At 41.5% G+C, this 17,611-nt stretch overlaps 1 protein-coding gene across 20 annotated transcripts in view; it reads right to left on the bottom strand.

Annotated features, from left to right (window-relative positions):
• Positions 1-17,611, bottom strand: part of DIP2A (DIP2 acetate--CoA ligase A) — a 108,679-nt gene that overhangs the window by 73,036 nt on the left and 18,032 nt on the right. For all 20 annotated transcript variants that reach the window (XR_013530634.1, XR_013530635.1, XR_008478353.2 and 17 more), the window contains exons 2-3: positions 8,277-8,348; positions 2,528-2,647 (exon numbers count right to left, since the gene is read on the bottom strand). Coding sequence is in view for 13 of the 20 variants with exons in the window: in XM_035282916.3 (XP_035138807.3) it covers positions 2,528-2,647; positions 8,277-8,348 (192 nt within the window). In the remaining 7 variants the exon portion in view is untranslated. The remainder of the gene's footprint in view (positions 1-2,527; positions 2,648-8,276; positions 8,349-17,611) is intronic.

Below are 17,611 nucleotides of genomic sequence, written 5' to 3'. Positions count from 1 at the left end.
GTAATCCCAGCACTTTGGGAGACCGAGGCAAGTGAATCACGAGGACAGTAGTTCAAGACCAGTCAGGCCAACATAGCGAAACCCCATCTCTACTAAAAAAAAACAAAACATCAGCCGAGTGTGGTGATGGGCACCTATAATCACAGCTACTTGGGAGACTGAGGCAGGAGTATTGCGTCAACCCCGGAAGTAGAGGTTGCAGTGAGCCGAGATTGTACCACTACACTCCAGCTGGGGCAACGATATGAGACTCTGTCTCAAAGGTCGGGCGCAATGGCTCACGCCTGTAATCCCAGCACTTTGGGAGGCCAAGGCGGGTGGATCATGAGGTCAAGAGATCAAGACCATCCTGGCCAAGATAGTGAAACCCCGACTCTACTAAAAAAAAAACAAACAAAAAAATTAGCTGGGCATGGTGGCGCACGCCTGTAGTCCCAGCTGCTTGGGAGGCTGAGGCAGGCGAATTGCTTGAACCCAGGAGGCGAAGGTTGCAGTGAGCAGAGATCGCGCCACTGCACTCTAGCCTGGTGCCTGGTGACAGAGCGAGACTCTGTCTTAAAAAATAAAAATAAAATTAAAGACAGATGAATAGAACAGAATAGAGAGCCCAGAAATAGATGCATGCATTTATGTGCAACTGCTTTAAAAAAAAAAAAGCCCAAAGGGAATTCGATGGAGAAAGCACAGACTTAAGGAATGGCACAGGAACAGCTGAACATCTACAACCAAAATCATGAACTCTGATCCATACCTTGTATTTACACTAGAATTAACTAAAAAAGGATCACAGACCTCAGGGCACTAAAATGGCACTAAAAATCTAAAACTATAAAACTTGTACAAGAAAACACAAGAGAGAATCTTTGCAATCTTGAATTAGGCAAAGATTTTCTTTTTCTTTTCTTTTCTTTTTTTTTTGAGATGGTGTTTTACTCTTGTTGTCCAGGCTGGAGCGCAATGGCACGATCTCGGCTCACTGCAACCTCTGCCTCCTGGGCTCAAGTGATTCTCCTGCCTCAGACTCCCAAGTAGCTGGGTTACAGGCATGCACCACCACACACAGCTAATTTTGTGTTTTCAGTAGAGACAGTGTTTCTCCATGTTGGTCAGGCTGGTCTCAAACTCCTGACCTCGGGTGATCCGCCCGCCTCGGCCTGCCAAAGTGTGGGATTACAGGTGTGAGCCACTGTGCCTGGCCAGCAAAGATTTCTTAGACACAAGAACAAAAGCACTATCCATTTAAAAAAATGATAACTTAGACTTCATAAAGATTAAAAACTTCTGCTCTTCAAAAGATACTTTAAGGAAACACAAAGACAAACCACAGCCTGAGAGAAAATATTGGCAAATCATATTTATGATAAAAGACTCATATTCAAAAGATAAAGAATATACCTAGTATAACCTTCACAAGGGCAGAAACCAGTTTATTAATATCACTTACATGAGCAGGGACAGGGTTGGGGAGAAGAGTGGGGACAGGTAGAAAATAAGGAAGGGAAGAAGGGAGGAGACCTTTTCTATGACCACTTTCACGGAAAGTACACATATGTGTGCATGTGCATCTGCATCCAGGTATGAGGACAACACTGCTCAGTGAAATGCTGAGGGCGGCTATCTCAGGGTTCAGAAGTTTCAGGTGATTTTTACCTTTACCTTTGTCCTTAAACTTGGTATAATATTTTTATTTAACACTAAGTATGTATTATTTATATAATCAGAGAAGAAGCCATTTTCCATGTGATAAGGTTTTTTATAAATGCATATCAAATTGCTAAGACATTATCTAGTCAAATATTTCTTAGACTATTTCATCACACTCCCTGTTGAAAAAGCATTTAAAATCTTATTCTTCGTTTTCAGTATTCTTAAAACAACCATTATCCCTATTAAAATTTTTTCTGAAAAAGGCATATCAAAAGAACTTAAATGTGAAGAAAATATACAATCACACAGTGGTGAAAATATTAAACAGATAATGTGCTCAAGTTATTAATATGTAACATAATAGAAAACATGAATTTTTTTCAATGGACATTTTGTTGATTCAAGTAAAATATCAGAGACAAATTTAAATCTTCATAAAAGCACTGCCAGAGTGGCAGAAATCTAATTGGAAGGAAATCTCCAAAATTAGAAAAAGAAATACTAAAACACCTATGCCTAGCAGTAAAGCTGCTCCATAATGCACAAAACGTATTAGTATCAACTTCAAAGTGGAAAAGTGTATAAAAGTTTTTAAGAAGTTATTCTATTAAGAGGGAGAGGAAGACTTCTCCAGAGATTTTTGTAGGCAGCCCCTAAGAAAATGCCACTAAAGCTACATAATACATTAAAACAGACTGCGATTATGTGAAGGTTAAATGTTTTTCTTGAAAAAAACATGATGACGTACATTACTGCTCACGTGAAGACAATTTCTTTGGCAGATACTGTGGCAAAGAAAAAATAACTGAAAGACTTCAGGGTGGGAGTCCGAGAGCTCCAGGCCCGTCACCCTTTCTCACTGCCTCGGCTGTGACCCTACCTGACCGGAAGCGCTCGTCTCTCGAGGTGGTGGGCCGAGACTTCTGCTGCTTGGGTGCCACGGCAGTGGTTTGTGAGGGCCCAGGAATTCTATGCTCTGCTTGCAGAGATGGGTCTATTCCTGAAACACAATATGGGAATACCTTATGTGAACAATTTGCTTTTCAAGTTACAAAAAAATCCATTTAAAATAGCATACATTTCTCATCTGTTGCATACACTCTATCGAAGAGCCTTTAATCTGGAAGTCAGTGACAGACACGTGAATGCTGTGGGTTAAGGGCAACATCTACTTCCTGCTCTTCTCTCCCCACACCCACCAGCCCTGCCTCTCATTCACCATCTGCATGAAGGGCGACGATCAAACAGCTCGCCCTGCACCCTTGGCAGCACAGTACCCGGCAGCTCACATCAGGGGTGTGAGCCATGGGAGAAAGCCCTCTCAAAGCCCACTTCTGAACTGTGTTTCCAAGTCTGCAATGGCCTGTGCTGCTCATGCCCAGCATTGCCTACAGTGTTGGTAAACCCTGAGTAAGAAACAGCTCACCAGACCACCACTGGGGTCCACCAGTAGCCCTCAGATACAAACAGGAAAAAAAGTGAGAAGGCAAAGAAAACAAGAGCAAGAGGGGCATTAGAATGATGATGTCAGGGCACAAAGTGCTCAGAAGCTGGGACCTGCTCAAGCCGGGCCAACTGCCCTCACTGCACTGCCCACTTGCCCTGCCTCCAAATCGGGGCAAATGAAAAGCACATTGCTGCTCTCCACACTCCCTCACCAGGCCCTCTGCTCTCCAGGCAGTGGTCCCTAGCTACACATGCCCTCAAGACACATTCCAGTGAGTGAAGGAATGGGGAGCAATTGTTCAAGGTCACTAAACAAAATCCCTGGCATCATTTGAACCCTTGATGACATTTGCAAACAGCACAAAGCAAAACCTGCAGATGTGCTTCAACAAAAATATATGTTTAGCTTTAACCTTTGTTTCAAAATGTCTCATAAAATTGGCCAGCAGGAATTCCAATCCCATTGGCTCCTCCAGACCTCACCACTCCCTGAAGAGGCAGAGTCCACGCTGCCTCAAACCTGGGCAGGTCAGTGACCGCCCCAACAAGTACAGTGTCGCAGAAGTGATGCCGTGTGACTTCCAAGGCTGGTCGTGAAAGGTGACACAGCTCCATCTGGCTCTCTGCAACACCACACACCAAGTCTAGAGTGCTAAGCCCCATGGTGGAGGGGCCACATGAGGACAGAGGGAAACACAGGCAGGGGTGGGGAGCCAGGTGCTTGGCAGCAGGAGTCTCCCCACCCCAACAGCCATAGCCGTGATTGAGGAGCCCTCACAGGATGTCAGCACAGGACTTGAGCACCCAGCTCTGGCTCTGTGGACAGGAACAAGGTAACATTTGAGCTGGGCCTGCACTCCACATTCGTGAGTGGAACAGATGCTGCTGACGTTGTTCAAGCACTATGTACATTTTGGGGTGGTCAGTTATGCAGCATTGGAGAATAGGAACACCATCTACAGAAATCAATGTTAGCCCTTCAAAATTTGAGCATACATATGTACATATACATGTGTGTTTGCGCACGCACATGCACACACACACGCTCATGTACAAAGCATATGTTAAGCAGTGCCCCTGCTGGCTTTCGGCTTTTTGTGACTGGATAAAACAACTTTAAAGTTCACAATGGACAATACAGAGTCTTACACCTTATGGTGATAAACAAGTATGTTGTAGAGTGACATATACACAAATGGACTTCCCTACACTTAGAGTCCAAAATATGCATCCTTTTATTCTTTGAGATAGATTCATTTATTCAACAAAGATACAAAACCCAATGTGAAATTATTGGATGAAGTAGTAGATATATTTTTAATTTAACAGATATGAAGAGGTAACTTTCCGAAAAGGTTACAGCAATTCACACTCCTACAAGCAATGCATGAAAGTGCCATTTCCCTACTCTCTGTCAGCACTAGATGTTATGAAAAGTTCCAGAATTGTGCCAATCTGATAAGAGAAAAATGGTGTCCTTTAATTTGCATTTCCATATCTATTAGAGAGGCTGAATATAATTTAATGTTTACTGCCCATCCACATTTCCTCTTCTTTGGATTTCTGTTACTTTACCCAACAAAAGACTCCCCGCAAAAGACCAGGAAGCCTCACTCCTTGTCTGCTGGGGACACCTTGAACTGCGTACACATACAGAACTGTGGCCTGGCTGCTGGCAGCTCAGCCACTCTGAAATGTTCTCATTCCCAGAGAGACTATCACACCTGTCCATCGTTTCCTTTCTAACTTCCAGGTCTCCTATCTTGCCCATGAAGACAATTCCCAAGCAAAAGGGTGTTCAAATATTCTCCTGAATTTCATGTTTTTTATAATTAAAAATGTATTTAGAACTTTAATTCTTCTGAAGTTTATGTTCACTAATGGTGGGGAGGAGGAGGAAGAGGGTTCCTGCCTGCAGAAGGGTAGTACCAGGTATTAAATTGACCCTCCTCCTTCATATCCTCTCAGATCACGTCTGGATTCTCTTCCACTGACTGGGTCGTGTACTCCTACTGACATCCTCCTGTTGTGACTATAAAGCATACACAATCAGGTTTAGTAACTCAAATGCCAGTCCTTTATCACTAGTGTTCTTTTTCAAAAATTGACAGGCTACTCTCTGAACTTTCCCCCTTCTAATGGGTCACTTCCAATTCTAGGTTTAGGAGAACCTCAGGGCTGGTATTCAGACTGGACTACATTACATTCACACATTAACTTGGAATCTGCCAGTTTTACAGGATGTTAAGTTTTTCCAGTTAGGAAACTGGTATCTTTCTTCATATATTTAGGTCTTGTATTTCTTTCTATTAGATGTTACAATCCTAATATAGGTTTTGTCTTTTTTATTAAATGCATTAATAAGCATTTGACAGTCTGTTTTCATTATAAGATTTTTTTCATATTTGAAAACAGAAATATTGCTAGAGAAAAGCCACATATTTACCTTCTATCTTTATGTGCATCAAACCAAAATCACTTACTAACCCTAAAAGTTAAATGAGCAGTCCCATGAGTTTCTGAGGTATAAAATAATACCACCTATATTTGAAGATGATTATCTTTTGTTCTCTAATATTTATCCTCTGTTTTCCCATCGCACTGCATCAGCTGTGACCACCCAAATAATGTGGAGTAAGAGTGGGCATGGCCAGCATTTCTGTTGGCCTGTTTGGAATGGCAATGGCTTCAGTATCTGATTGTTTAGTTTGATGATTGATTGCTGGTGATTTTGGACAAATGGGCCTTAAAGATATTTTAATAGTTTCCTTCAATTCAAATTTTACCCTGAATTTGTTTCTATTTTAGATGAATAAATATCAGCATATAGGCCGGGCACAGTGGCTCACACCTATAATCCCAGCACTTTGGGAGGCCAAGGCAGGTGGATCATGAGGTCAGAAGTTCAAGACCAGCCTGACCAACGTGGTGAAACACCATCTCTACTAAAGACACAAAAACTAGCCGGGCACGGTAGCAGGCACCTGTAATCCCAGCTACTTAAGAGAATCATGTGAACTCAGGAGGTGGAGGTTGCAGTGAGCCGAGACCGTGCCATTGCACTCCAGCCAGGGCAGCAGAGCGAGACACCGTCTCAAAAAAAAAAAAAAAAAAAAAAAAAATCAGCATATAAACAGCCTCCTCAATCTTCTTGCTGTTGATTATAAAATGCATCATACCAATATAGGCAATATAAAGCATGTGTACAGTTTAAGAATATTATTAAGAAACACAGGTTATGAACACTTAGTGCCTTAGGAGTTCCTGTGGCCCTCTCCAATCTAACTTCCATGAGGAAATGGTGTGCTGGAGTCTTTGAAAACCATTTCCTTACTTTCTGTACTCACTATGCAAGTCCCCTAAATATTAATAGCTCAGTTTGAAGTTTTTTTTTAATCTTGTACTGGCTACATGCCTTTGTAATTGCTTCGTTCATCCCCATTATGTTTGTAAGGTTCATCTCTGCAGATGCACAAAGCTCTTGGGCTTTCCAGTGTATGAATTCTGTTGATGGGTATTTGAGTTCTCGGCAGTTTACAGATATAATGAACATTCTTGTACAACAGAATAAGGTGCAAACAAGCACAAGTTTCTCTAGGGCAAGTATGTGCCTGAAGAACTGCTGCACCTCTTCAACTTTACTACGTAATACTAGCTGCCTGCACCCTACTGACTGAATCTTCTCCAACAGGAAAGTTGGTTGGGGTTATAATGTGCATTTCTCTGATTACTAGTTAGGTTAAACATCTTTTCATTTGCTCATTGGCTATTTGGATTTCCTCTTATGAAACACATATTTGAATCTTCATCCGTTTTCTACTGGACATTTTCTTATGTTGAAAGACTTTCTGGCTATTAAGTTTAAACTAATTAAATTAATGGAAGGTATGGTGGCTCACACCTGTAATCCCAGCACTTTGGAAAGCCAAGGCTGAAAAATCGCTGAGGCTAGAAGTTCAAGACCAGCTTGGGCAACATAGTGAGACCCTGTCTCAATCAATGAGCTGGTCGCGGTGGTGCACACCTGTTATCCCACGTACTCAGGAGGCTGAGGCGAGAGGACTGCTTAAACCCAGGAGTCTGAGGCTGAAGTGAGCTATGATCACACCACTGCACACCAGCCTGAGCAACAGAGTGACACCTTCTCTCTTATGCTAACCATCATACATGCTGGTGTTTCATATATTGGACAATGCAGTCAGAGAACATGCAAGAAGTTCTACTGGACAGCACTGCTTGGTACATTCTGGATACTAGTTCTTATTTGTGTTACGGCTATCTTCTCACACTCTGTAGTTTGCCTTTGCAATCTCTTTATGATGATGTTTCATAAGAATTTCTTAATTTTCATGTAGTCCAATTAATCAATCCTTTCCTTTATGGTTCCTGAGTTTTGGTACCTTTAGTGATGTCAAAAAATCCTTCATATCTTGAGATTATAACAATTGTCCTGTAAGATTTTCTAAAGGCTTTAAAGGCCTTTCACATTTAGGCCTAATACATCTGGAACTGATTTTTGTCTCCAATGTCATGTGTTTTATATGTGAACAAAGAACTATGCCAGCACCATGCCTGCCATGCCACTGTTCCCATGTGCAAAGTCCACACATCTATGCATTTGCCTAGGCTGTCCACCCTTAGTGACAACGGCTTTATAATAACTCTTCATATCCTGGTTGGGCCAATCCTCTCACCTTATTCTTTTCTGAACATATTTTGGGTCTCTTGACCTTTTATAATCGGATATACATTCTAGAACTAACTTGTTAGTTATTAAGTTCCAGAAAGAAAAAAAAAACTATTGAAATGATGAATGCACTGAATCCACAAATCAATCTAATGTGGGAAGAACTGACATCTTTGTAATAGATGCTCTAGCCCCAGTAAGGAAATTTGCCAGGCTGTTCATAATCTTAAAAATAAAATAAATCCTCTTTGGAAATACCAAGCCAGAGCTTTAAATTATAATCTATGCCTTTGGATTTTATTAATATTAGATGCATATTTTTCAAGACCAGCCTGGGCAACATAGCAAGATCCCATCTCAATCAATAATCAACATATACCAATGTTTAAACTTGGTTGAACACTGCTAATGAAGTTTAAACTCTAAAAACAATTTTAAAATCACGTTTTATGAAACAATATAATTGCTATGGAACGCCTGAGTATATTGACCTTACCTTGAATAAGTGGTATATAACGTGCAAGCAGCTTTGCCCTTTTCTTTTCATATCCTTTCTGAGTGATGTCACCTAAAACAATGGAAAAAAGAATTACATTTCTTCTCCAATTCCAAAATTTTTTTTTGAGCTGGAGTTTCACTGTTGTTACCCAGACTGGAGCGCAATGGCATGATCTCGGCTCACCTCAACCTCCACCTCCTGGGTTCAAGCAATTCTCCTGCCTCAGCCTCCCGAGTAGCTGGGATTACAGATGTGCACCACCATGCCCAGCTAATTTTTGTGTTTTTAGTAGAGATGGGGTTTCACCTTGTTGACCAGGATGGTCTTGATCTCTTGACCTTGTGATCCACCTGCCTCAGCCTCCCAGAGTGCTGGGATTATAGGCGTGAGCCACCGTGCCCGACCCCAAAATTTTTTAATTTAAAATTAATTCATGATTGAAAAACTGGAAACACTAATGTCCTTACATGGAGTGACTGGACAAATCAACTATCATGGATCCATAGAATGGAATACCACTCAGCAATAAGAAAGGAAGAAATTACTGATACACACAGCAATTTGGATAGATCTCACATGAATGCGCTGAGTGAAAGAAGCCAGACTCAAAAGGCTGTATGTTGAATATTCCATTTTTATGACATTCTGAAAAGATACAACCATAGAGTCAGAGTCAGGTAGTGGTTGCCAGGGGATGGCAGTGAGGAAAGGAAAAGGGAATTTTGAGGGTGGTTAAACTGTTCTATGCCTGGAGTGTAGTGGTGGTTACATGAATATACGCATTCGTCAAAAATTTGTACCACTAGCTGGGCGCGGTAGCTCACGCCTGTAATCCCAGCACTTTGGGAGGCTGAGGCAGGTGGATCACCTGAGGTCAGGAGTTCTAGACCAGCCTGACCAACATGAAGAAACCTGTCTCTACTAAAAATACAAAACTAGCCAGGCGTGATGGCATATGTCTGTAAACCTAGCTACTCGGGAGGCAGAGATTGCAGTAAGCCGAGATCGTGCCATTGCACTCCAGCCCGGGCCACAAGAGCAAAACTCCATCTCAAAAAGAAATTTGTACCACTATAGAAGAGTAAGGGTGAATTTTACTGTGTGTAAATAATACTTCAAATTTTAAAAAGTGTGATCAGCTGATGTGTCATTGCCTTAGTAATCCTGCTCAGTACCAGAGGAACCGCAGGTTCAGACATTTGGTGTATGTGCTTGGCTGAGGAGCCAACGGGGCGAAGCTACCATCTGTGGGATCATTACTGAAGGCCTCTAAGTCAGAATCCCACCCAGGTAGAACGCTATGGCAGTGCTGCAGGGCCTCGGTTGGCCTCGGATAGCTGATCTCCCGCGGTCCCCGCCCGCAGGCCGCTCCAACCCCCTCATCCTGGGAAACGGGGTGCGGCCGGAAAGGCAGCCGCCCCCTCGCCCGTCACGCAACGCTCGTTTGTGGGGAACCTGACGCTAAACCATTTGTAGACGACCTGCTTCTGGGTTGGGGTTTCCTACGTAGCAGAGCAGCTCCCTCACTGCCATCTATTGGAAGTCAGCCCTGGCCAGAGGATTTGTATTTTTTTTTTATTAAAAAAAAAAAAAAAATTAAAAAAAGAAAAAGAAAAAAAGAACTGTAAAAAAATTGTGATCAGCATCCCTGGGAGCTTGCCAAAAATGCAAACTCTGAGCTATACCCCAAACTGACGGAATCCAAATCTGTACTTTATCAAGATCCTCCAGTAATTCCTGTGCAGGTTCAGGTTTCCCAAGTAATGGAATAAGGGACCCATGGAACACAAGCCCTCCTACTCCAAGGGGTGTCCTTGGGAAAGGAGGAAAAAGGACCACTGTTCCAATAAATTATCATAAGGAAAAGTAGTCTGAAAACAAAGTAAACCACCCAGGAATGAGGTAGGAAATGCACCATCATGGAAATACTTCCTAACCTAAGCACACTATTGGGTTTCCTACACACACCTGAAGTTCTAACCGTGGATCTGTGATGTTGTGAAGACTTTATTTAGACCAGAATTATCTATTACAGCTCTCCTGACTAGCTTGTCCTCTGGGTGAACATAGTAGAGTTTTTAGTGTTTTGTAAGACTTCCCTCCTCTCAAAACAAACAAAGCAGTAAGGCTGCTGTGAATCAAAAGACACAGACAGATGTCATTTATTGAATACGTAACCGAATACTTACTTTAGATTAATTTTTATTGTAGGATTTGTTGTGTGAACATACTGATGCGGTTGAATATCTGACATCTAAGTTAAGCCTCAACAGAAGCGTCTTGGTAGGCATTATGTCCTACAGAACAAGAGCCTGACGCCAAGGAGGCCAGGGCCTGAGGGCCAGGCAGCTGCCTCTGGTCCAGACCAGCCTACCACAACCTACTCCACCCCACACTGCACCCAAGTCCTGCCCTCTGAACAGAGCCTCTGCTCTGAGAGCTCACGCGGTTCCTCCCAAGCCTGTCTGTCTCCTCCAAAGCTTATCTGTCTCTCCTTCCATTTATTTATTCCCTCTGTCCCCACTGTGCTCCATCCCTTCGGGCAATTTTTTCTTTGTATTTAGTGTCTTTTAGACGTATGTTCTTATTGTGTCTTTCTAGAGTGTCTTTTAGACAGTTTTTTATAGTGTTTTTCAGAATATATTCTGCAGAATCCATGCTGCTTTGTGTCTGTGTATTTAACTGACCTGAATGGCATATTATAAATCTGTTTTCTTCCATTTTTAAAACCACCTCATCCTCAAGGCAATGAACACACCTGATCCACTGCTCTGAACCAGGTGCCCCTTGGAAGCGTCATCCCTGTTCACCCCCTCACCACTTCACTGGATACTCCCAGGTCCAGAGCCAGCCACTGCTCACGCCAACACACTCGTTGCTGCAGTGACAGTCCTCATCAGGTTCAGGATATAACTGTACAATTTCACTTATTAAATATCAACTTGTGCACAACTTTTTAAGGTTTAGAAGGCAGTAATTATCAAATGTGCATGTGGGGTATGAGAGGCAATTAATCTACATAACAGAGGTATAATATGTGGCTCTGGCTGAATTCCACTGCTGCAGAAGAATCTCACTTAGGGTCACAGATGCCAAATCCCAAGTAGTATCACCAAGTCCTTTACTCAGCAACACAATTTCTAAAAGCCCATTCTCAAAAGCACTCAACTACCCCTTCAGGTCACAGGAACAAGGATCAGTGCACGCTATATGTGATGGCAAATAAGGCAAAACAATCTGATTGTCAACAAAAAGAATAAATATGCTGCCAAACGTCTTTACAGAATTTTGTCAATCTTAATCTTATTTGGAGTAATGGGTTAAATAGCACTTACATGGATTCACGGTCTCCTACTGGGTAAAAAGAGCAAGTTGAAAAACAACATATATATTTATACAGAATGATTCCATTCTGACCAAAGTAGATGCAATTAAACATACAGATTTACTTAGTAATTGTGATATTTATATATACATAGAAAGTGTCTGGGAGGGATGGACAACTAATTATTAATAGTGTTTTCCCTGTGGAGTGATTTGTTTGCCTTTGGGTTAGGGTGTGAGACAGATTTCATTTTTACTTCACATACTTTTATTCTTTAAAATTTTTAGACACATAATCCTTTGTCATTAAGAATGTATGGAGGATGGTTTTGACCATGTGTAATGGCTATATAAGATGTTCCTGGGGGTAACCAGATGAATTCCATCTACTATTTTTGCAACTTCGAGTCTAAAACTATTTCAAAGTAAGAAGTTTTAAAACACATGGAAGAGATTGCGCAGAATTGGTATTTTCTTTTTTTTTTAATTGCATTTTAGGTTTTGGGGTACATGTGAAGAACATGCAAGATTGTCGCATAGGTACACACGTGGCAGTGTGATTTGCTGCCTTCCTCCCCACCACTTAGGTATTTTCCTTTTTAGATGTCTCATTAAATTTGCCAGTTAAACAATATGGTGCTGCAGGTTTATTTTCCAGGTTTTTATGAATTTAATTTATTTAGTAGTTATAGGACTATTCAGGTTTTTGCTTTATTATTGATGAGTTTTGGGGTTTTGTAGCTTTCAAGAAATTGGTCCACTTCATCTAAGATGTTGAAAATAGTCACGTGGGCCAGGCTTGGTGGCTCATGCCAACCAAGTAATCCCAACACTTTTTGAGAGGCCAAGGTGGGCAGATCACCTGAGGTCAGGAGTTCAATACCAGCCTGGCCAATATGGTAAAACCCCATCTATACTAAAAATAGAAAAATTAGCTGGGCATGGTGGCACCCCCTCTCTATTCTCAGCTACTTGGGAAGCTGAGGCTGGAGAATCACTTGAACCTGGAAGGTGGAGGTTGCAGTGGGCTGAGATCACACCACTACAATCTAGCCTGGGCAACAGAGTGAGATTCTGTCTCAAAAAAAAGGAAAGAAAAAGAAAAGTCATGTGTCACTTAACGATAGGGGTACATTCTGACAAATGCATTGTTAGGCAATTTCATTGTTGTACAAACATCATTTGAGTATATATACACAAACATCGATGGTACAACCTACTGCACATCTAAGCTGTGTAGTATAGCCTATTGCTCCTAGCCTACAAGCCTGTACAGTATGTTACTGTACTATATACTGTAGGCAGTTGTGACACAATGGTATTTGTGTGTTTAAAATATAACACAGAAAAGGTACAGTAAAAATATGGTATAAAAGATGAAAAATAGTACATCTGTATAGAGCACTTACCATGAACTAGGCTTAGAGGAATGGAAGTTGCTCTGTGTGAGTCAGTGAGGAGTGGGTGAATATGAAGGCCTAGGATATTACTGTACATGACTGTAGACATAATAAACTCTTTACACTTAGGCTACACTACATTTATAGAAAAACGTTTTCTTTCCTCAATAATAAATTAACCTTAGCTTACAGCAGCTTTTTAAAAACTTTTTAACCTTTATAATAACACAGCTTATGACACCAACACATTGCACAACTGTACAAAAATATTCTCTTTCTTTATATCCTTATTATTTTTCTTTTTCTTTTTTTTTAAGAGACAGGGTCTTGCTCTGTCTCTGAAGAGACAGGTTGGAGTACAGTGTTACAATCATAGCTCACCACAGCCTGGAACTACTGGGCTTAAGCAATCCTCCCACATTCATCCTCCCACATTCATCTCCTTAGTAGCTAGCACTACAGGTGCTGCTCTAGCACACCCAGCTAATTTTTTAATTTTTTGTGGAGACTGGGTCTTGTCACATTGTCTAGGCTGGTCTCCAACTCACAGTCTCAAGCAATCTTCCCACCTTGGCTTCCCAAACTGTTGGGATTATAGGCATGAGTCATCATGCCCAGCTTATAAGCTTTTCTATATTTTTTAAGTTTAATGGTTTTTTTTTTTTGGGGGGGGCGGCTTTCTTACTTTTAAAACTTTCCAGTTAAAAACTAACGCACTTACATACATTAGCCTAGGCTCACACAGGGATCACCAATAACACTGTGTTCCACCTCCACATCTTAACCCACTGGAAGGTCTTCAGAGTATGTAATACCACGCATGGAAGCTGACACTTCCTATGATTACAAAGCCTTCTTCTCAAATAGTTCCTGAAGGGTCTGCCTGAGGCTATTTGATGGTTAACTTCATTAATATATAAGGAGTATACTCTAAAATAACAAAATGTACAGTAAATACATAAACCAGTTACATTCATTTATTATCATTACCAAGTATTATGTATAGTATATAATTATATGGACTAGATTTTTTTTTTTTGAGACACAGTTTCATTCTTACTGCCTAGGCTGGAGTGCAGAGGCATTAATGGGCTCACTGCAACCTCTGCCTTCCAGGTTCAAGTGATTCTCCTGCCTCAGCCTCCTCTGCTGTCTATGGTAATAGTGCCTCTTTCATTCCTGACTTCGGTAATTTGTATTTTTTCACCGTCAGTCTTGTTAGAGGTTTATCAAATTTATTATCTTTTTGAAGAACCAGGTTTTGGTTTCACTGACTTTGGTTTTTGTTTGTTTGTTTGTTTGTTTTGAGACAGAGTTTCACTCTTGTTGCCCAGGCTGAAGTGCAATGGCGCAATCTCGGCTCACTGGAACCTCTGCCTCCCCGGTTCAAGCGATTCTCCTGCCTCCGCCTCCCGATTAGCTGGGACTACAGGTACACGCCACCACGCCCAGCTAATTTTTGTATTCCTAGTAGAGATGGGGTTTCACCATGTTAGCCAGGCTGGTCTCAAACTCCTGACCTTGTGATCCACCCACCTGGGTCTCCCAAAGTGCTGGGATCACAGGTGTAAACCACTGCGCCCAGCCGTCACAGAAACTCTTATACATTGCTGGTGGGCATGCAAAATAGTACAGTCACTCTGGAAAACAATGTGGAAGTTTTTTACACAGTTAAGCAAACACTCACCAGATGACCCAGCAATTCCACTTGATTATCTAACCTACAGAAGTAAAAACTTGTGTTCACAGCAAAAACTATACACAATTGTTTATAGCAGCTTTATTCTTAATCACCAAAAACTAGAAACAACCCAGATGTCAAGTGAATGGATAAAGAGACTATGATATAACCATACGATGGAAAACTACTCAGCAATAAAGAGGAACAGAATACTGATAATTGCAAAAATGTGAATGAATTTCAAAATACATTATGTTGAGGGAAAGAACCCATTCTTGAAAGTTACCTACTGTATGATTCCATTTATATGATATTTCTGAAAAGATAAACCCATAAAGATAGGGAACAGACCAGCTAGGGGATGGGGAGACTGCAAAGGGATAGTATAAGGAGTGTTTTGGGATGATGGTACTGTTCTTTTTCTCTTTTTAAGAGTCAGGTCTCACTCTGTCACCCAGGCTGGAGTGCAGTGGCATAGCTTACTGCAGCCTTGAACTCCTGGGCTGAAGCAAATCAACTTCCCAGAGTCTGAAAGGAGTATCTGACAAAGAAGTACTTCAGAGAGTTAGCAGCTGGGTGACTCCACAACGGACCAGTGTGGCTACAGAAGGAGCACCCCAAAAGGGCATGGCACAGTGGGTGGGAGCCCCAAGGGCCCAGCAGGTTCCAATCCAGCACAATACAATCTGCCTTTGGTCAGGTCACTTTGACCGCCTCTAAGGTGGACACCAGCCAGAAATCAGATACACCACACTTTGGACCCAAGTGAGCTGGACACAGTTGTCAGTGTTTATTTCTTTGGAAAAGTGTTGGTCTTTGCTTTGCTGCCAAAGAAGGGGTCCAAAAAGTCTACCAGGTCCCAACTTGGGCCACCCAAGCTTACTTACCCAGGATCCCAAAGCAAAGTCTTTGTGCCATGGCAGCTGGGAAAGCCCACAGCTGCCACTGGACTAGACAGGTCCTACTGGAAGTACCCACAGAGAGGAGGAAGAAACAATAAAATGAGAGGTGATCCATACCTGATATGGTTTGATTCTGTGTCCCCACCCAAATCTCACTTGAACTGTAATAATCCCCACATATTGTGGGAGGGACTCAGTGGGAGGTAACTGAATCATGAATGGGGGCAGGTTTTTCTCTATGCTGTTCTCCAGATAGTGATTAAGTCTCACAAGGTCTGATAGTTTTATAAAAGGGCAGTTCCCCTGCACACGCCCCCTTGCCTGCCACCACGCAGGACACCCCTTTGCTTTCTTCATCTTCTGCCATGACTGTGAGGCCTCCCCAGCCATGTGGAACTGTGAGTCCATTAAACCGCTTTCCTTTTATAAATTACCTCATCTCAGTTACGCCTTAAACTTGAAGACAGATGCCACACACACAAAAAAAATAGGCAGTCTCCAAGCCTGTGACACACAAGAAAAGGTGAAGAAAATCTGTGAAGATCAATGTTTTGCATGGTGGCACCATTCACTGATAACAGTGGTTCTTATACTTAATATAAACAGGTGGAGATTTCACTTTTCGAGTCTTAAAGTTTCCAAACACAAGAGTCTCAATCATATCTAATACAAAAAAGTAGAGCATATCTGACTGCAATTTAAATTATTTATGCGGCCAAATGTGATGGCTCACATCTGAAATCCCAGCACTTTGGGAGGCCAAGGTGGAAGGACTGCTTGAGCCCAATAGTTAGAGACCACCTTGGACAACATAAAGAGACCCTGTCTACAAAAAAAGAAAAGATAATAATTAGCTGGCTATGGTGGCACATGCCTATAACCCAAGCTACTAGGGAGGCTAAGGTGGGAAGACTGCTTGAGCCCAGGAGTTCAAGGCTACAGTAAGCTATGATGGCACCACTGCACTCCAGCCTGACTTGCAGAATGAGACCTTAAAAATAACAATAATACTAAGCAAATCATTATGCTTAACACTGAAGAGTGTAGATATGCTTCCACAGTAGTGTTTGAATGTCCATTGTCTTATTCATTTGTAATTTAAAAGACTTTTTAAATTTTAGTAAATATTTAATCTCAAAGTTTTTAATAAAATAATGGAAAATATGTTCATCAAACTGAATACATACACACACACAGGAATTCCATTTATGACAATAACAAAATTATAGCTCTAAGACCAACTTTTCCGATGGGAACAACTAAAAAGATGACATTTAAATTTTTCTTTAAATCTGAAGACATTACAGAAGTAAAGAACTGAGGGCCAAGTCAAGTCAAAAAGTAATCACCAAGTAGTTGAACTGAGCAGAACTTTGACAGACTTGAGAGCTAGGAGTTCATCAGGGAGGAAGTGCCTTGGAAGGCACCCTAGGTTGTTTGTTGGGACTTAGAAGGACCACACCTTGAGTATGAACTAAAAAAGAGCTGCCCTCACAAGGACTGGAGCCAGTTTCAAATCGCTTTCTTTATATGTACATTAAAGTCATCTTGGATTGCATGTACTCCCAGCCTATCTACCTATCAGATGCAAAAGTAAACCCTTTGTGGTCACAAATTATCACTAAATAGACAATGTCTGGCATTTGATCAGAAATAACTAGGCACATATGGCAGCAAGAAGCTATGACTAAAAACCATGAGAAACAATAATAGAAAGCTATACAAAATGGAACTTTAAAATAACCATTATCAATAGGTTTAAGGAATTAAAAGGCAGGATTGCGTATTAAAAAAAAACAAAAAAAAAAACGTAGGCTGGGCATGGTGGCTCATGCCTGTAACCCCAGTACTTTGGGAAACTATGGCAGGCAGATCACAAGGTCAGGAGTCCAAGACCAGACTGGCCAACACATAGTGAAACCCCATCATTACTAAAAATACAAAAATTAGTTGGGCATGGTAGCACATGCCTGTAGTCCCTGCTATTTGGGAGGCTGAGGCAGGAGAATTGCTTGAAGCCAAGAG

This window comes from Callithrix jacchus, chromosome 21, assembly GCF_049354715.1.
Source record: "Callithrix jacchus isolate 240 chromosome 21, calJac240_pri, whole genome shotgun sequence".
Lineage (NCBI taxonomy): Eukaryota > Metazoa > Chordata > Mammalia > Primates > Cebidae > Callithrix > Callithrix jacchus.
This window is presented reverse-complemented; position numbering and strand designations above follow the sequence as displayed.